Below are 21451 nucleotides of genomic sequence, written 5' to 3' on the forward strand. Positions count from 1 at the left end.
GGATCAAAACTAATTGTTTAATGGTCTTCTTATTTTATTAGGATATCATCATCAATATATAAAGCTATTAATAAACAACCAGTTCTATACCAAGAGCAAAAAAAATAATTACAATTACCTTCCCAGTATATCTATGTACCTGGACTGTCATTTATAAATGTTTTGCTTAATTCAAGAAAGCTAAGATGCACTTAAGTTAAAAAAATTAGCTTTATTTATTAAACAAATTCTTTTTATGTTATGGACGTTATCATCCAAGATTTAATTTATTACAACAGACTTGACCCAACAAAGTTTAAATTATTTTTTTTTCTCGTAAGCATGTTTAATAAATCTGACCCCAATTTTTGATTTGTCATTCCAGATAACATACTGGTCATTGAAACATTTCCTTCTACTTAGCTTACTTTTACCAACATGGCAAGCGGTAGCAAGTCAGACAAATATGATAAATCTAATGATCAAAGGTAGGAACAGTAATCTTTGTCATTACATTTTTTTAATAACTTTCTTAATGACACGTTCAAAGGTCAAACAACCTTTTCAATAGTAACTAAATACTGTCATGTTGTACCTTTTGCTTAATGTTTAGTATTGTTAACTACCACTTTCAATATGCATTGCCAGTCATTAAGTTGTGACCTTTGGTCTTAGAATGTCAAAGGTTAGAGTTTTGACCTTTCATAAAGTTAAACTAAAGAATTGCTGATTTATCTTTCACTTTTCACTCTTCCAAATGTAGCAAACAAATGAATGGCCAGTTATAAAGTTGTGACCTTTGGTCTTAGAAGGTCAAGGGTTAGAGTTGTGACCTTTCATATTGTTAAACTAAAGACTTGCAGGTTTATCTTGCTCAACATTTGGTAATTTTACTCTTCTTGCAAACGTTTCAGCTACCAGTAATGGAAATATAAGTGTTGCCTCACCATATACCTTAACAAATAAAAAATATTACAATTTTTATAATTTAATTTCTTATATTTAAGTAACATAATATTAATTACTATACTAGTCTAGAAAACTGATATGAATTTGACCCCTGTGAAAATGGTTGCCACTATTTCCAGATACAGAATCCACCTGGGTGGAGAGAGACAAAAGTAAAGCGTCTTGCCTAAAACAACAAGCAATGCGTTTGATTCAAACTCTCATCCAACACACTGCGCCACATGCCCTTATACAATACATGTGTGTAATTTATGTAGAAGAACCAACAATTCCCACTTCTTTTTTTTTCCCATTTATTAATTGTCAGAATTATTTTTTTCTAGCATTTCATTTTTTCAGTAATTTGCTTTTAGATTTATATTTTCTTGTTTTGTTACCTTAACTGGTTGAGCTGTCATTTTGATTTTACCCCAGGAGACTGCCTCATCAGGCCGGGCACCCGAGTCAGAACCATCAAACTCTTGTGCTGTGTTCACAAATACAGCAAAGTCCGCTCCATTCCTCTACACAAGGTTAAAAAAAAAACCACCATAAATATATGTCCAAGTCTAACAAGACTGGTTGTCTTCTTCAGTGTTTTCCCAGTGTACCAAGTTTGTTATTGTATGCATGAGCAATATATACACAGGACCAACAGCGTTACATTCCATCCGAAAGATGAGCCAATGAGAGTAAGGTATCAATACAGTATATCACAGACCGGTCTCCAATCCATGCCTCTCACATGCTAGTAAAATCAACTACCAATGTACCAGGACTTCCAAGAACAAAATTACTGTTTTGGGAAATGTTTATTGTATGAGGCTTTTGAATTGACGTGTATGAAGCACCGGATGTGGAATGGTTTCTATTTTCATTTTAGTAATATAGATCACTTTTGAAATCATCAAACTATTATTGACCAACAAAAACTTAAGGGAATGGTTACTAACCATAAGATTTGCATTGCAGATATGATGTTTAATGACACCGCCCCCTAACAATATCATACCAGTATGGGATGCATACACAGCCTGACTGTTTATCAACCGTATATCTATAAAATAGAAGAAAAGGTAAGTGACTGAAGTTGAGGGAAGCATGCAGGAGTGCAAAGCTCTGTCTACACTATCAAACTTTATGTGATGTGCCCATATATGGACATAATGATGTCATCACTACCATATTTGGGCATATCACTGCCATATTTGGGCACACTTTTTTTGTCAAACTCTAGCCACACTAAACAATAGTAACATAGTATTAGTTTGCGTCACCCATTTACCTTCAGCAATGTCTATACGTAATCCAGGATTTTTGTACGAATGAAAATAAACCATGTCGCCAATCGAGCCGTCAGTAATTGCCGGACAAAACACTGGAATTTCATTCTAAAAAAGTGTATTCATAATTGATTAGTGTAATAATTCAACAAATAGGATTTATAAAATAGATATTGCTATATCCAATAAATTGTATAAAATGGTAATACAGTAATATAATGTTTTACCTTATATGCCCAATACCAAACAGAGTCAGGATTGTTGATCTCTTTTCCAAACCTTGCTATCATTCTTGAAGGGGTCCACTGCATTCCCTTTAAATAATAAAATTAAAATGTTTTTCCAGCAGTTTTTGCCAAATTGAACTACTATTAGACTACCTATACTTAATTGGTGGAATCTTGCTTGCTCTTGTGAGATTTGGCTGTACCTTCTTATCTTGTTTGTGTCACAAGTGACAATTTGAACTGGCACTGTGCATTCTAGGCTATTGTTGTGTACTTGTGGGAACCAATCTATAATTATGGGGACAACTTTTTCCAAAGAAACCAAAGAGTGGCAATATATAACAGTACAGTCAACCCCTATTTAGGGACACTCAAATTTGGAGGATACTCCTATTATTATAGCTTGTGTTCTGAAACTTTCCCCCTAGATTCTACTGTATTTAAATTACCTTTGTATCTTGTTCCTTTAACATCTCATTTAAGATTGGGACTATCCAGTCCTCAAATTTACAGTAATTATCGTTAGGTACTAATAAGTTTCCAATCCTGTTGATGCCTTTCTCACGAAGGCTGGCACCACTTAGATGGAAGTCACCAAGGTAAGTGTTGCCTAGACACTTAATGAGGTCCTCTTCAACACCACCAGCTGTGGTCACTATACAATCTACCTGTGAAGTATAGAATCTCAAACAAATGTGTATAGAGTCAACTCTTCCAATACCGGACATTTTGGGCTGGCCAAATATGTCTGGTTTTCTGTCTGGTATTTGGCATGTGTTTTTGGAGGAGGTGTGACATACTCATTTCACTTTTGGTTGAGTGTTTACGTAACTGCTTTATAAACTTTTTTTTTAATGGGACGAACCTGTCATGAGAGAGTTTCTCTGTTTAAAAAGGAGAGAAACAATAAATAAAAGTGACACTATTCACACTTACTAGATTATGTTGTACAAGAAACTTAAGAATCTCACGCACACCAGATGAGATTAAGTTTGAGGTAAACCCTAAGAAGATTGTACAATTAGTATGAGTTCTATGTAACGGGTTAAGTTCTGTACCGGTCTTAACTTTCTCTTCAGAAATTGGCTCTGCTCGTTTGTCAAGCTGAAAGTATAAAAAATCTCATTATTCCGTAAAACAATAGAAAACTAGATTTGGATCTGGAAAGTGTTTTAGTGGGCCCAAATTTGTTTATATATCTGTCGCAACCTCACCACCCAAAAAATCATCCCTGGCAACACAATAATAAATTTGATGTACGGTTGACTGTGCCGATAGCCACCACACTAAAGCTCTGTCTACACTATCAAACTCCATGTGACAAACAAATGTGATGTGCCCATCTATGGACATTATTTGATTAGTACCATATATAAGTATTGACTATTTGCAAGGTAAACCGTGCCGAATGGAAGGAATAATTTACATGCACAAATTGTATGCATGGTTGACCGTGCCGATAGCTCAATACATTTTTTAACCACTGTTATGCAATAATTTGTACCATTTTGTTTATTTCCTCCACTGCCCGTCCAAAGTTTGTTGCTTGGAAACCAGATGTCAAATAAGATTGAAGGAGGGCATGATAATCAATACCCTGGTTAAAATCATAACCTTTGACCTTCACAGAGTCTTCTGGCATCTCTGAACTTTGCACCAATACAGCATTTTGAGCAACTCCAGGTACGTTTGCCATGATAAAAATCTTCAAATGCCTAGAAAACATAATAATAAATATTTAAATAGGTTTCTGGGAATATGGAACTATCTGTGATGTTAGTAATTCATCTCAATTTGGTCAAATGTAGTTTTTCAAACTAAATGTCATGTATTGTAATTAAAAGTACGAAGCGACTCAATTTCAGCATTGCAGCTAGATCTAGCCTCTAGTCCTACCTACGAAGAGTCTAAGTAATAAAGTTAGTGGCTAGAGGCTGGCCTAGTGATAAGGGCTAGCAAACTAGCTAGGAGGCTAGACCTAGTTTAGTACACATTATAATGGGCAAACTACTAGAACTAGGTAATCACTAACGGACGATCTTTACTTTTTACAATACAATTAAATATCTTTTACTGCGTTTTTACAAACAAAACAAACACATGTGTGTTGCACAATTCCCATGCAAGACTTCTGTTGATGTTTTTATTTTGCTCACACAAGAGGGCGGCATATTCCTAGTTCCCGGCGCTCTTTATTTTTACCTCTAAACAACTTTGCTCTAGCTAAATCATGATTGCAGTAATATTTATATTTTGCCGTTAGAAGTGAATTATCGTTATAGATAATTCAATTTAACTCGTAAAATAGCGATAAACATAATTTCATCGTCATTTATAATATTATGTCGACAAATTACTAATACGATTTGAAAAGGCTATTTTTCTGTACATCGCCCTCTATTTTAAGTACGCGCGTCCATTTCAAGGAAGGCAAAAACAAGGATAATACAATTTCTACTTTAATTTAATTGTATATTTTCCCTTTTATACCAACTAGGTTGTAGTTATTTCATATTGTGTATGTTTATGTGAAGTTTTGTTTATTTTATAGTATTATTTAGACATGATGAATATTATAAAGATTAAATTTAGATGACTGGTATAAATGGAACAGTCCTACACGACGAGGTACTTATCCATTCTTGAGCAAAAGTTCTGAAGTGTTCTCTTGTTGTCCAGGCTAAGTTCATTGGAATGTACGTGAAGGGTTACTTGGCTGTCGCGGGGGGTTTAAATGCATCATGATTTTGGGCTGCAATATAGTTCTTGTTTCACTGTTTTACTCATTTTGTCCTATATTTTCGGATAACTTGGAAAATAACTCAGAACATGTGTGCCGTTGGAAATGACTTGGTTTATGCTAAGCATCTTCGCACCGGGAAAACAATGTTTGGTAGACTCGCACGTTTGCCTGTGTATGTCACAATGCTAATGATATATGTATTGTGTTTATCAACGTTTGTTACGGGTCAATTAAACGAAAATAACGGATTAATTGAAGATGAAATTTTAGAAACAGACGGTGTTGTTATATTTCAGGAATCGTCTAGTAGTAGTGTATCTAGTGATACGGACTCATTTCTTGAGGATAGTTTTGATAAATATGTAATTTTTGATGAATCATCTTCAAGTGATGTCGAAGATGATGGAAATACAAGTGGTGATGGGGAATATATGCCTTCATCAACTCAACAAAATGGACGTGAGTATGCAAACAAACTTGGTTGAAGTTTTATTGAAAACTGCTATTTCTCTCCAATACAGTAGAGGGGGCAGTCCTAACCCTAAATACCGCTCAACATCATCTTTATTTGGTAAAAATGTTAAGTCAACTTTCAAATACTATTGGATGATGTTTACTTTAGTCGGTCTTTCTTGGGCGGCATCGGGCTATGTTGTCCGGTACCCAAAAGGTGCACCCTCGGCCCAACAAAATATCTCCTTGTGTTAAAACATCTATATGCCCCTTTTTTGTTTTAAAGTAAAGTATCCCTAAATATGGGGTGTCGCAAAGAGGGTAATGAAATATTAGTAAACGAAAAAAAGCATTGATTTGGGGAAATTAGAGTATAGTAGCCCAACTTGAAAGACTTAGTAAACCAGGGACTCCAAAAAAAAAAATGCTTATAAAGCCTGCCATTTTAATCCATCAAACAATTTTAATAGCCTTTAGGGTGCAAATTGTTTGAAGATTGCATTATAGTATATTTCCCTAAGAATTTAATAATACTGTATTTCCTCAAATCAACTTGTTTAAAAAAAAATCAAAAAAATATTTTGTAGGCTGATATGACTTAACATTAAAATACATGCAATAACTGAGCTCAATTAAATAGTTATTTCAATAATTAAAATTGTTTAATTTCCTGTCGAGACAACTTTAACTGTGAATCTGTCTGCTTGTGTATGCTGGGTGTAAAGTGCATTCACGAAGGTTATAAGGAATATATGATTCAACAGGCTTTTAATTACTCATTTTCACATTGAATATTTTTATTGATAACATACTAGCTTAGTCTACTGTATGCATGGAGTACATGGTCTTATCAGAGTGCACTAGGAGTGATTAAGATCTCACATCCCCTGTCACAAAATCTCCCCCTCCCCCTTCATTACAGTATTTATATAGACATATTGTTTTAGGAATGTACATATGATTTCAGAACACAGGCTCGCTCGCCGTACAGTCGTCGCTGTAAATTGCTGTCTTAGCAAAACCTACCTCCTGAGTTTTCAATCCCATACAAAAGATCTGCCACTTTAATTGCTAATTTGACCTGTATTAGGCTTAAATTTGCCAAATTATTAGTGTTTGAAGAAGCACTTCAATATCCAGATAGGAAAAAGAAACAACAAACAAATTCATAATTTCTATTTTTTACGATTTATTTAAAAAGTGTGTTTACTAGAAATTGTTCGTGCTTTGCCAGAGTTGTCCTTTAACCTTAGTTAGGCTAAATGATCATTTTAAATAATAATATATGTAGGCCTACTTTCATTTCAAATTCTTGGATATGTCATTGTACCTTTTCAGTTTTCCAAAAAAACAGTAATTACATAATGAACACAGAGAACCCATTGATGACATCATCAGTGACCTTGACAAGTGGTAGGGTGTCATTTTAGAGTCCTACAATATTAGTGTGATGATGCCTTCTTTGTTGTTTTGGTATTATAAAACTTGAAATCTTGGCATGCTATTTTAGTTGGAGATGAGAGGTATACTTAATGAAACATGGTACCCAACTGGGCAACTGAACTTGGAATGTTTGCAATGTTTTTATATACTGATTGTCCTCGCAAAATCTATTTATTATCGCATTGCATTGTTACTTTCAATTTTATACATCTGCTTTCGAAATGAAATCTTTAAATCTATGGAATGAAATTGTAATTATCTTTGTTTTTTCCCATGGTTATAAATTATTGTTTAATAATATTGTTTTAACATCTATTATCGCATATATATATAAATCTTGTTATGTCTTACTTGTATATATTATCAATTAAGAAATAACGAAATATATACAAAGGTTTTGTTTTTTAATTGAGAAAGTATCTACACTACTTTCTATACTGCATTTCTGACTCTTACTATATAAAATATATATTGTTCTTTGTTCGTTTCACAGGAAATTATCCCCTTAATGATAGGGTTGTCCCCTAAATAGAGATATCCCGAAGGATGGCTTCTACTTTATTAGAACTTTATCATTGAACACGATCTACTCTCCTGGGGATTACAAAATAATGCGCAACTTATACAATAACAAAATAATGCAAATTAAAGATAGAATTCTGTTCTGTATTATGTTTTAAATGAATAAACAAATAAACTGAGACTGTCAAATGTCATTAGAAATTACAGTAATACTCATCCAAATGATAACGAGTAGACTCCCAGAAGAACAGACAAAACAAAGGCATTCCCTCCCAAGCCTTAAATGTGACCGAAAACAAAACAATTCAATATGTTCTCTCTTAATAAGTTATTACTAATTTATTATGGTTTCATATCATTCCTTTTGATCGCAATCGACGTTCTGTTCCTGTATTTTTGCCAAAATCTTAAATGCGTAAATCTTTAAACTTTTACAAGAATTGTGGGCGTTTGTCCAACCTTCGTAACGTGACTGAAAACTGGGACTTTGTTCGCTAATAAACTCAAAGCATTATTGAATTTATAATAATTTGATCATTTTGTTAAATCACAATGATAATTTTTGTGGCTACTTTGAGCCAATATGTTTGTGAAACTATTTTCTGGAAAATCCCAAAGGTTTAAATGATACAAAAATAAATACTTTATTCCCAATTGTTATGGAACAAAATAATGTGGCAATGTCTGAACACATGTTTCCGAATTTAACATAAATTATCACTAAATTTATTTTGATTTTATATCATTTTGTTAATCATAATTTAATTTCTGTGATTATTATAGTTGTGTCTAGGAATATCCCAAAGGTTTATCCCATCCCATTCTTGTATTCAAGCAGAATCCCAGTGGAAAAGATCATCAGCGTTCCCTTTTTATTCCCAAAGGAAACTATGAGATTGACTTAACACGTGTTATATAAACTTAATTATAAATATATAATAGTTGATTTGATTTAGTTTGAAATTTGTTGAATCACCATAATTGTACTACTTTATAACATGTAAATGTATACATAAAATTGTCCTTTTTAAGCTCTGTCTACATTATCAAACTTTATGTGACAAAAAAATGTGCCCAAATATGGACATGATGACATCATATCACTACCATATTTGGGTATATCACTATCATATTTGGGCACATCATACTTTTTTTGTCAAACTAGTTTGATAGTGTAGACAGAGCTTTAAAACAAGTTTCCCTCGTATAGAATAAATTAGTGAATTATTTTCAGTTGATTCTTCTTTCTTTAAATATTTTTATGATGTATGATGCCAATATTTACAATTAATTCCAACAAGCCAATCACCAATTTTGTGAAAAGTAGGGAAAGAATTAATCCTTTATTACATGGTATTCTAGTACAGTAGTTATTCTACAGTATTAATTCTAGTAATTCTGATATTCCACCATACCACTATACAACATTGAGGCTGAATGAGTTAAGTAAAAATATTAAGTATTTCACCTAAGTCATTAAGAATTTACCTTAAGCAATATTCACTTAACAATAGTTAGATAGAAAAACTTTAAACTTTGTGTTCTCTAGCCTAAGTGTTGATGATGAATATGGTATAGTATCTACAGTACATATCAAGTTTCCAAGTTTAAAGTCTTTGTTTTAAGCATGAAGGTAGCAAGTTCCATTCTTGGAGAGTCATTTTTTTTTTTGCTGCAGATTTCGATCTTATTTTAAGGTTTAAAATGTAAATACAGTAATGACGTTATTTTAATGATATTGCTTTAAAATATAAATTGTCTCCTAATAAGGATATGTTTACAAACAAAATTGTCGCCCCTTATTAAATATAGGTCGCTCTGGATCATGTGACCCTTAATTTTTCACCCCTGAAGAATATCTGTAGCTTTCATAGAATATTTCGTTTTGCCTTAATTTGGTAAAGACGTCAGATAATCAAACATTTCCTTGAAATAATATAGTTTGTTTGCCTCCTTCCCATGCACTGTCAATGACCCTGTTATATCGCAGACTCCCATGTGACCTGTGACATCATTGAGCTTATTTGCAACTAGTCTAAGGAAGAGTGTGGCATTGAGAAATGAGTCCATGCTAATTTAAATTATTTAGATCTTTAATAGACATCCAAGGTTTTGCACTAAAAACCAGACAAAAATAATAATTATAATACTTTGTTATTATTAATAAAAAAAATTGTATACAAAACAAATGATTTTATATAACTAAAAGCCCTATTCCCTGCAAAATTTCTTTAAAAAAGTTTTTTTTCTATAAAAACTATTTTTTATACGATACGATAGTATATTGGTTAGGTTTAATTAGTATATTAGTGATTTAAACAACATGGTAAAAATTACATTTGATTTTTTGTTTGTTTTTTTAAGTCTGCATCATCGTGTAATTTAGTAATTTTATCGTCACAAGCGACAGAGAAAAATAATTCAACCGAAGTAATTCAGTAAAATTCCTATTTTATAAATTTTCAATTATTTACCCCTGTTAAAATATATCCTGTCATCACTCATTTCCTTTAGTAGTAAATTGGTAAAGAAAAAGTAAAGTAAAACACCAGAATACTACAACATAGCACATGTTACTGTCTGCCATTCAGGAAGTCTCAAAACTTCACAGGAACAAATACAGTGATGGGCTATGTACAAAAGTATCTATGTAAACCACAGCTAAACCTTTTGGGAAACACATCGGGTATTAACAGCAATATATCGTGTAATATTTACTTAAAGTATTTTTGTAAAGATGTATTGCCGAGTGCATGAATGAAAAGGACAAAATGTGTATAAAAAATAGAAAAAACATGATGTGGAAATGATCTACAATATTTATTGTCTTGAAAAAATATATTTTAACAAAAATTTCTGTTGAATATGCCATTTTGATGGCACATATTAGTTTTTCACTTTGATCAGAATAAAAACATTTTTTACCTGAAAAAATGTAATTTAAAGCAAAAAAATAGTCAAATCGATTGAAAGTCAATTGGTTTTTGGTTGAATTTAACCATTTATTATGTCTTTTCATAAGTGAAAATTTTTTGACAAATTTGATTAATACTGTGAAATGGTCTATTCAAGGTCTTTTTAAAAATACATTTTTTAATTTTACAAATATCATATGTATTATAAAGATCAGTTCGCACCACTTGTAATGTGATATGGACACGATGATGTTACATCACTACCATCTTTGGGCATACCACTGCCATATTCTGGCACATCACATTTTTTGTCACATAAAGTTTGATAGTGTAGACAAGAATATTTTTGTGAAGACGTATGACTGGAATGAACTGGACAAAATATTTATATAAAAATATAAAAAAACTCTAAAAAATAAATTGAAGAAAAAGCATGATAGTATGTGAAATTATCTATGGTAATTAATTTGTTCAAACATTGAATGTTTAAGGGGATACATTAGTATTGGCTTAGCTAGCACCAAATATCCTGTTTAACTTGGCAAGCGTAGTATCAGTGTTTGTGACATTTAATTTCATGTTGTGCAAAACAGCGGAAGCAGAAATTAATAGAGAACGTTACAGCTAAATAAAGGACATTTGGTAGGTCAGGTAAAAATATAAAGATAAAGTGAAAGTGATGCATTGTTCAGATTAGGCTAATAATGGCCTAGAATTCAGGTTGTAGTGTGAATGATACATCTATCCCGCACTGGACTTATTTAGTCAAATTTACTAAAGCCTTGTTCGCACTGAACTTTAAAAATGGTATTTAATTGTGGTTAGCCTTACCCAATGTCATCCGAAGATTTGACCATCGTTCGCACTTAGATATTTTAACGTATTTAGTTTACCATACACTTTTCTTGGTCAGTAATAGCCGGCGACTCGTTAATTTTCCAGAAAAGTCCCATCTCAGCACTGGATACAATTCACCTATAGGTTAAATTAACCAAGACAAGCAGTTCATTTTACCTGCCTGGTACCGGTAGAACTTACCATGGTCTCGGTTAAGCTAACCACAGTGACCAATCCGATCCAATCAAGTGACTCTGGTAAATATATGAGTTGACCTTAATTATATGCTTCAATTTTCAGTTTTTAACGTCACAGTTAAATTTTGGTGAAATCGTGGCAAAACTAACAGTATTAATATTACCTAAGTGTGAACAGGGGTCAAATGTACATTGTGGTAAATTTAACATTTTTCAAGTCCAGTGTGAACAAGGCTTAAAAGGTACAGCTGAGCCAATTGTTCTGATGACAAAGATTTAAAGGTATTAAAACAATCTTGAAATGATTATTATATAGGGTTGCTGGTCTCTGCTGTGACCCACTTTCACCAATAAATTTCTATATGTGTACACATTTTGACCTATATCTATTAATCTGGTCCTTAATAAGAAAAAAAAAACATCTGGCTATATCATAATAATAAATTAGTATTATTATTAGTTTCTTGCCAAGGAGCTTTTGGAAAAATAGTACCTGGAATTTTCAATAGTGATAATCAATTTGTGACCTTTTTAAGATTTGGTTTTGAGAAATTTTCCAGAGTCTTGGTTTAGAAAAATGAATATATGTATAATTGTCTTCATCTGTAAGGCAAGCAAGTTGATATCAGAGATTATTTTTTTCTTTTGTGCAATCTATCAATGCATACGCACATTTTATCATTATTAATTTGTATCCTTGAAAAAATAATATATGACTAAAAGTTATTTTTTTGCCTAAACTAAACAAGTTAAAGAGTTTTCTTGTAAGCCTATTTTTAGTTTTATATAAAAATTTGTAAATTTATGACAATGAATTTATTATTTTATACATTTATTATAGAATTATTCATGGTTTCTAAATATTCCATCCATGCAAGAAAAAAATCCGTAAAAGCAGCAGCTGATATAAACTACTTATGAATTATATTTCTCCTAGTTCATTTCAAAGTGTCCCCTCAATAAGTGTCCTCCTAAGTGGTTGGCCATAGTTTTAAAAAACATATATTGTCCCTCGTTCATTTCAATGGGAAAGTGTCCCCTTAATAGAGGTGTTCTCTCAATAGTGGTTTGCCATAGTAGTGTGTTAAAACATACACATTGCCCTTCTTTAATTTGAACGGGAAAGCATCCTCTTATAGGTCTCAGTGTCGCTCATTAGCGGTTGGCTATAGTGTGTTAAGAACACATATTTCCCCTCATTCATTTCAATCAATTTCAATGGAGTTTTAGTACTGTGTATGTAACATGACTTTTTTATTGAATGATTTTATTTTAGAATTTCTAATGACTAAATATAGACTTGCACTATATATGTACTGTATACTTGTTTTGTATCATTCTATAATTGGTATGATTCACGTTGTCAGTTTAGAGCAATATTGAATTACTTTTGAACTATGTTGATGTTTCATGCTGAGATCTACTGATAATGATGTAGGACATGAGAGAGAATGAAGAATATTATAATTGTCCAGGATATTAAAATTGGTTGTAGAAAATTCTGAACTAAAGACTGCATGAATCTAGCCAATGCTTTTGTAAGGCTAATTTTCACTGACGAGCGGTAACTGTAATAAAACTATAGAATCTATTCCTTATGACTATTTACTATTGCACTCAAACCTTGTATTAAAACAGTAGAATGAACGTTGAATAGGGAGAATATTTTCATGAATTGAATAAAACCTATCCAAACCTTTTCAACAGTCGGTCTACTCATATTCTTCCCATTTAACTCATAAACATTTAATTATTTGTATAATTATTATTTGCTAATATCTGGTATTTTACAAAACACATTTAGTCTATTTCGTGCCTAGTTTACCTGGATAAACCAACAATAGCCTTTCTCCTATTGTCCAGGTAACCTAGCACTCATAGACTACCAACACCACTATTGGTTTATGTATATTTGTACGAAAACATTTTAGACCTTTTTTGTTCCCACAAGTCGAACAGGTGGTTTTAGTTGGATCGAATCAAGAAGACTCAAGAAGAAGTAAAGACCATCAGTAAAAACCGTTTTTAAATGAAATCCGTGCTAGAACCGTAGGATTGACGTATTACAAATTACAATTTGTTGATGGTATTATCTTAGTAAGCAGTTCAATTAGTCTATTACATAAGTCATTACAATTAATTGTTTTGTTACTGTATACCACAAATTACGTTGCTGTAGACATGATGTGGTTGAAAATTTGAAGTGTTAACACTTGAAATGAATGTCAAGAGGGATTTTGAAAAGTGAGGATTATGGAGTCTGTTTGATAATCATGACTCAACCTTTCCTGGTGGTGTTTTGTCTTGGAAAGACTTCCATAAGTCAAGGTGAGAAACCTTGTATAAAGGCTAACCGACCTGGACTGGGGTTCATGAGTCTAAGGGCGGCTTGGCCTGTTTCTGCTGTGATAACGCTGTGAATAAATTTACCCCCAGTTTCTTGACAGCAGAAATGGGGCATACTTGAAATAACCCGGTTAAATTGCGCTCTCAAAATAGCGATTATCAAGTGATGGTTTGTAGGAATGTTGTTTAACCAGTTATTACTGTACTGTAAACCTTTTAGCTGCAATGCAAAATAACAGTTATTTTACCACTTTTGATTCATTTCCCATTTTAATCCTTTGGCTTGTTATTTCAAAGAGAAAAACTTGATAAGATTTGTTTTTATATACCATGAGAATATTTATCAAAACAAATGAACTTGGTTGGCAATCAAAACATGTATTTATCTGGTTTTAATTTGAATTGTAATTGGAACTTAGCATTGTTTTTCAATTGTGGAAACTATTAATTACTGTGATGAAAGGATATGTTAGTATTTGAGTAAGGGTCTGTTCACAACTACATTATTTACTTTGATGAAAGGTATTTGAGTAAGGGTCTGTTAACAACTACATTTTTTTCAATTGTGGAAATTGTATATTAACTGTGATGAAAGATATGTTAGTATTTGAATAAGAGTCTGTTCACACCTACAGAGATTTAGATTGTGGAAGCAAACTGTTATTTACTATGTGATGAAGGATATGTTAGTATTTAAGTAAGGGTCTGTTCGCACATACAAAGTTATGCAATATCGTACATGGTGTACAACTTCGTAAGTTTGAACATGAAAAGATTAATAGAAGCATCGCTTTCAAATTTAATTTTAGAAACTTCTATTCAAGAAAATTAATTATAAATATCATAAAAATAATTAAAATATTTGTTTTGGTTGAATATGCCATTTTAATGTTAAATAAAACTCGCTATTCACTTTGACCAAAAATTGGATTAAACAAATTTATTTACTTTAATTTAAAGCAAAAAATAGTCAAATTCTCTGTTTCTGTTAAATTTAACCATTTATTTAATCATTTTATAAAATAAGTGTAATCATTGTCTAAAATTCATTCAAAGTCTGATTTTATCAATCCTAATTCTTCATGTTTTTTGGGGACAATACATAAAAAGCGTATTATAACTTTTGAAAAAAAAAAAAAACCCCATAACATACTCATCTCCTGAACCGTAGTAAAATCAAGTGGTATTGGGTCAAATAATTTTTCTGGTCTCAAGTAGTATTAAGTTGAAGGTATATGTGTCGCTATTAAATGGGGCCAAGGAGTGAATAGCATTGTATCGTACTAAACGTGTGGACTCTCTGGTTAAGTCCATTGCGGCCAGCTTACCTCTTTCCAAACCTTAAATTTATTAATAGAAATATCAAACATTTAAACTTATTTTTGGAAGCACCTTGTATTATTCTGTGACATTCCTACGACCATTTATAACAGGAAACACTTGACACAGACAGATTATGTCAATGGTATAATCTCGGTATTTAAAGGTTAAATATTAGGCTAATCCAAAACCCATTGTAGCTTTTATGTAACATTTGATACTTAACGTAAGTAACAGTGGTGTAATGGCTATGAGTGCTCACTGGCTAAACTCATGTGCCCCAGAGCTTAAGGAGCTCAGAGCCTGAGCAGCCCCAATGCAACTACCCATCGTTGGAGCCCCTTATGAGTGCTAAACTAGGGGCCTTTGTCTCCTCCGTTATGCCAGTAATAAAACAAAACGATGCATCAATATTTTTAATGTGCAACAAAAGTTCAAATCTTTGTTTGTGACGACTTCTTTTCACATGGTGATCTAAAGCTCTGTCTACACTATCAAACTAGTTTGACAAAAAAGTGTGATGTGCCCAAATATGGTAGAGAGATGCTTAAATATGGTATGTCATATATCATCATGTCCATATATGGGCACATCACATAAAGTTTGATAGTGTAGATAGAGCTTTGTGCTATGCTCTTTTACCTCATTTAATTGATTGATTGATTGACATGAAATGACTTATTTTACAGCTTATTTGACACCTATATAATTGGTAAACTATTATTGTAAACACCCAAGGGGGACAGAAATAACAATAACATTTAACTTATAAATCAGTAACTGTCAATCATTTTGTCAATCGTATTGTGTTGATATCAGTGAATTCTTTTTTCAGGCCATAATAAGGCCAATACATTAAATATTTATATACATTAAATATTACATTACATTTATATACATTACATATATGGTAGCCATAAAATCGAGCATTGTTCTTTTGTTTTTTCCCTCCTTGTTTGGTTTATTTTAACTATTTACCTTAAAATAATCTTATGCAATTTTGAAAAATAAATTGAAATCTTGAAATATTTTCTGTAGAGGAAAACAATTTTTCCATGTACCCTTTATATGGGACAGATAAAAATGTATTTGATTTGATATGGTTTCAAGTATAAGCCCAACCCAAACTTGACCAAATTCTATACTTAAGATGGTGGGTTAATACTTTATACATGGCTTAATGTTCTATTCGAATGACGAGGCAATGGTAGTAGTAAACTATGTTACACCAGTACTAATACTGCAGAGACTGATCTTTATGTCCTCATGCTCAACTTAAAACCAATCAAGAGCAATAATGGAATTTTTATCCTCAAATATAAGCCCACCCTCAAGCATTTATGTTCAAAGAGGGTGTGTGCCTAATTCAATAATTTTAATTGTTTATTATTAATTATTAACGCCTATTATTTGTTTATGATTACAGAGGTGGTTGACCTATTAGGCCTAATGAGACTTGGCGAGGTTCCTAATGAGGTACATATGTTATTGGACCAGAACGATTGTATATATTACCAATGGCAACCAGAAGCTACAGTTAGCCTTCCTCTGTCCAGCTTAACAACGTCCAGGTATACAAACAGTACTTTAAACTTCAACTTGTTTTCTTAAGTAAACAGATGTTATTATAGGTTTTGAATGTGGTTAAGCGACACAGCTTGGACTGGTAAAAAACGGGTGGTTTTCCAGAAAAATATGAAAGTGCATTTTGAATAATGGGAAAGAACTTTCGGAACTTAAAGGGACCATGTGAAAATTATTCTACTACAGTAACTATATATTTTTCATATTTTAACCTATTAATGATTGTATTGCAACAAACAGCATCAATTACTGCAGTAACTGAAGTAGAATATATGTCTTGTCCATAAGAAATTCAGGAATTCAGAGTTTCAGGAATGGTTAAAACAAATATTTCAAATTTTAAAAGTAAATAGAGATTTTTCAATTTTCTTTCCAAAAACCAACTCCTCCTCTTTGGACCACCGTAGAAATGCCTACTGGATATATTTCAAATTTAATTAACATTTTCCATTCCACTATTTTGTTTTCCTTTTCTTCATATTAATATCGTCACAGAAATGTTCTCTGAATAGTTAGCATATTTCAATTTCATAAGCGATAGCCCTATGCACCATCGTAGCGGTCTGTTTGCAATTACTCCAATTTTTACTATTAAAGCACGTCAAATGTAATTATCACTGTCAATCCCCTTGGCGATTATTCATTTCATTCACTGTTCTCCTTCTGTGATTATAGATAATTATACTTATTAACGTCATTGGTGATTTAGTACAATCTCAAATATGGCTAATTCAATTGTTTTACATGTCATACATTTTAATATGTATTTGTGACATGTTGTGAAAGCTGTTTTCACCAATTAGATAGATTATTACTGTGTTTAAACAGTTTCAAAATGGATTTGCTTTTGAATAAAAAATTCCAGTGATATTCTTGTTTTAATTTATGGTATCAGTGGCTGGATATGTCAATGAAGATACAAAATAAAATAAGCAAAAAGCTATTAATCAAAACGATAATGTAAAAGAGCCAGAAAAAATAGCTGAGCTTTCGGGCAACATTAGCCTTTCATCATATGCATTTTTTTTATTAAGCTATACTTTTTATCTAATTTTATCCTTTTGTTTTTTTATTTAAGCTTGCCCAACACAAGATATTTTTAAATCATCTTTCAGTACATTTGATTGCGTTCATTCCCTGATCTCCTGTTTTCTCCACTTATATCTCGATGTACATTGTTAAAGGGTCAACATAATTATGTTCTCTTTGTTTTAGTGAACTAAAGAAGTTGATTTTTTTTCTTAAAACTTTAATTCACAGATTTCCACAAAGTCTATCAATTCTAATGCAAGTAAAATATCAGGAAGCTTTTTTGTCAAATATTTTAACATTTGTGGATTCAAGTAATTCATTTCAACTGCGTGTTCTCATTGGTTCAAACGTTATTGACGTTCAGGTTCGTCTTGGGAGCCTCCAATCATACAGGTAATTTCATTTAAATATTTATTAATATTTGATTAGACCGCAATTAATTAAAATTTTTAATTTTCATGAAGAAAAAAAAATCCCTGTACAAAATGGCCCAATAATTGCAGAAAAGTATAAAAAAAAAATTAGTTTAAGAGCTTGTATTTAAAAATAAATTACTGATTATAAGAATATCATTACCGGTATTGTGGGGACATATTTTCCCAAGAATTGTCATATGTCAGGATTTTTACTCCACTCCCAAAGACTTGGTCAAGACTTTGGTAGAGCATCTTGTGTATATGTTTGTCTTGTGAACAGGATAGTAATTAAATTTGCTTATGGTTATCCTTGGCAATTTGCCTAAATATATAAAAAACAAGCAAAAAACACAATTTCTGACTTTAATAGGGTTGTGCCCTAAATAACACATTTTCTTATTTAGTATCAATGTTGAATACAGTGTGATTTATTTTCCTTTAAATTCTTTTTTATATGCTTTTTTGCATATAACATGGGAGGAGAGGTAGATTCCTAGAATTGTTTCTTCATAATAATTTATCTCTTTACAGATTTTTTATTAAAGATTTAGCCGATAACGATTGGCATAAAATTGGAATTAGCATTGATTCAAGTCGGATACGATTGTATAGAGATTGTAAAGAAGTATCATCATTAAAAATAAACAATGAACACACATTGAATGTTGATTCCGGAAGTACAGTGGTTATTGGTGGGTCTTTGATGTCATTTGAAAAACCATTCCAGGTAAGCCAAATTCATAGTTAGGAGGAGAAGGGGGGTTTGATGGTACAAACCCCTCCTTTCCTGCCCTTTCCTATTAGAAAGTAGTAGTGGAGCTGTAGTATGGTGGTTAACATGCTTGTCTTCCAATCCCAATGTCAAGGGTTCAATCCTTACCTAGTGCTATGGTGTGTAACTCACGACTCTTTCAACTCCACTCCCTAAGCCTCAAATGAGATTTATTTTATAAGCACAATAAATTATAAAATAGTATATCCATCCTGTAATTGGCGAGTTAGTGCTTGCTGTTGGATGCGTATGTAATAAATAAATAATAAATAAAGTAGTGAGAGAGGTAGTAAATAGATGTTTGCCCCTTTTGTGGAAAAAAAGGATGATGAATTTAAAACATCCGGGATAACCCAAATATGTGGGATGATCCAAAGAAAAAAAAGGGGAGATGTTCATATGAACATATGACCTAAACATTTGGTGAATGATAAAACATGGGGAGGAGGAGATGAGGAGAGTGGAAGATGAGGAGATGACCCAAGCATTGGTAAATTGATGGAACAGTGCTTTAGAAGATAATATTCAATTTGATATACGTTCTCAATGTTAAAATCAAATTCCGTAAAATTAGATTAAAATGCGTTTACATTAAATGTTCATTGGTATGTGATGTCAGTGAAAGTGATTAGTATCAGGGGTATCAAAATACACGCAACATTTTTAAAACAAATTTAATTGAGACAACAAAGTGTATTAAAGATGTTGACCTGACTATCATTTAAACTAAGAAATGTAATTGTGTTATAGGCACGTTTCTCATGACCAGTAACAGCATGGTGTTCTAATATTCACGTACCCTACTGAGATATGGTTCCACTCTCATCTATTTACGATAAAGCCTTTTAGCTTATATAAACTGTTGATTAAATGCTAAAAAAGGTGTGACACCAACAAAAAGTTTCCTGAATAGGATTGTCCCCTGAGTGACTGGTCATATGTTTATATATTGTTCATTTTTTCACAGAAAAGTATCCCCTTAATAGGGGTGTCCCTTGAATAGGGGTGTCCTTTAAATAGGGTGTCCTTTGAATTGGGCATGGTGTCCCTTAAATTGGGATGTCTTTTGAATTGGGGTGTCTTTTGAATAGGGGTGTTCTTGGAATAGGGTTGTCCCTTGAATTAGGATGTCTTTTGAATTTTGTAGGGGTGTCCCTTGAATAGGGGTGTCCCTTGAATAGGGGTGTCCTTGAATTAGGGTGTCTTTTGAATTTTGTAGGGGTGTCCCTTGAATAGGGAATATAATGAATGCATAACCAAATGGTAATGCTTTCATATAGTCCATGCAATGATAAATTTATTATTATTATCATTTTATCATATTAATCCTTATATAAAAAAAATGTAATAATATAAATTAGTAGTTTTAAACAAATTTATCAAGAAATTTCAATGTTATAAAACTTAAATAAAAACATACAAAAGTATGTTATGATTGTGTAAGTAAAATTTAAGAATGCCAACCCTTAAAATGTTAATTTTTAGTGCAAAACCCTGTCCAACCAAACATTCCTCAAATTCACAGGTTGTTAATACATAGTTGTTTTACAAGGAATATGAGAAAGTATTATGTGATTAAAATGACCATTAAAAATGTTAAATGATATTGCAGAAATGTGTGCATTCAAACATTTGGTTTACCAGGTTATGTTTACTGTAGGTTAGTGTTATGTTATGTGAGAATGTGTTCATGACAAGTGATATATTGGATATTAGCCAAGAAATGTAATCTAATAAATGTGTATTTTTTTTCTTTTTGTAGGGTGCAATTCAACATCTACTGTTTGTAGATAACCCATATGCTGTAAATGAATGTACACAGTACTTTACTTGTTTCCCATTCTTTCTGTTACCGCCAGTAAGTATAGCAATGCTTTAAAAAAATTTGTTAACATCATCATCATCAGTGTAAATAAATTTAATGGGGGAATAACCTGCGTCTTACAGCCTGAATTGTGCACAGGTGTAGACGACACCTAAGGGTCCCTTCGCGTCGAGTTCTGCCACCAAATGGCGCCCGTTCATATGTCCACAACAATCATAATCAGTGTAATCATAATCATGTAATCATATCATTTGAATCATAATCGTATATGCCTTTAATCAACATTCTTTACCTAGTAAATTGAGATTACAAAGTGGAAGTCAGAGTGCACCAGAAATCTGTAACCATACAGGCTGTATTGAGTTCGAGATGCTCTTGGTTTTTAATTTTGACAACAGAAAAACTCTCTATAAAGGGATGTAAACTATAGGAACTGGGTACACAATTCATGCATTTGCACTCAAAGAACCCCAGCGTATTTTACGAGATGAGTTAGCACCCTGGTGTACTGGTTTACATAGCCCATCTAATGGATAGATAAGAGAGTGCCTATTATATGACACCATGGAGTTATTTCTCCAATAAGGGAAGAGCATAAAACAACTCCAC

At 32.2% G+C, this 21451-nt stretch overlaps 2 protein-coding genes across 3 annotated transcripts in view; one reads left to right on the forward strand and one right to left on the reverse strand.

Moving 5' to 3' along the window:
• Positions 1-480: 480 nt before the first annotated feature.
• LOC144838851 (deoxyhypusine synthase-like) lies at positions 481-4572 on the reverse strand. Of its 2 annotated transcripts, none has more exons than XM_078694355.1 (9): positions 4483-4572; positions 3942-4152; positions 3374-3541; positions 2887-3105; positions 2438-2524; positions 2213-2318; positions 1881-1984; positions 1326-1451; positions 481-933 (listed from the first exon to the last, which is right to left on the reverse strand). In XM_078694355.1, exons 2-9 carry the CDS (start codon positions 4131-4133, stop codon positions 829-831), a joined length of 1107 nt encoding a protein of 368 aa, XP_078550481.1. In that variant the 5' UTR covers positions 4134-4152; positions 4483-4572; the 3' UTR covers positions 481-828. The 2 variants fall into 2 exon arrangements, with proteins under 2 accessions (XP_078550481.1, XP_078550482.1); XM_078694356.1 differs by having other exon boundaries at positions 4512-4530.
• Positions 4573-5127: 555 nt separating this feature from the next.
• LOC144838771 (uncharacterized) overlaps positions 5128-21451 on the forward strand; it is a 45107-nt gene continuing 28783 nt past the window's right edge. Inside the window, exons 1-5 of the mRNA XM_078694244.1 lie at positions 5128-5639; positions 16640-16784; positions 18058-18222; positions 18777-18972; positions 20780-20875. Of these exons, the coding sequence (XP_078550370.1) occupies positions 5267-5639; positions 16640-16784; positions 18058-18222; positions 18777-18972; positions 20780-20875 (975 nt within the window). The 5' untranslated portion in view covers positions 5128-5266. The remainder of the gene's footprint in view (positions 5640-16639; positions 16785-18057; positions 18223-18776; positions 18973-20779; positions 20876-21451) is intronic.

The sequence above is a fragment of the Antedon bifida genome, chromosome 3 (genome assembly GCF_963402885.1).
Source record: "Antedon bifida chromosome 3, ecAntBifi1.1, whole genome shotgun sequence".
NCBI lineage: Eukaryota > Metazoa > Echinodermata > Crinoidea > Comatulida > Antedonidae > Antedon > Antedon bifida.

Excerpts from the sequence above, each read along its gene's own strand:
- LOC144838851 (XM_078694355.1), bottom strand. The coding sequence starts at position 4,133 with ATGGCAAACGTACCTGGAGTTGCTCAAAATGCTGTATTGGTGCAAAGT. Across the intron at positions 1,452-1,880 it reads TCTGCAATGCAAATCTTATG|AGGAATGGAGCGGACTTTGC; the intron begins GTTAGTAACCAT and ends AACCTTGTGTAG. Across the intron at positions 934-1,325 it reads TGACAGCTCAACCAGTTAAG|GTATATGGTGAGGCAACACT; the intron begins GTAACAAAACAA and ends TTATTTGTTAAG.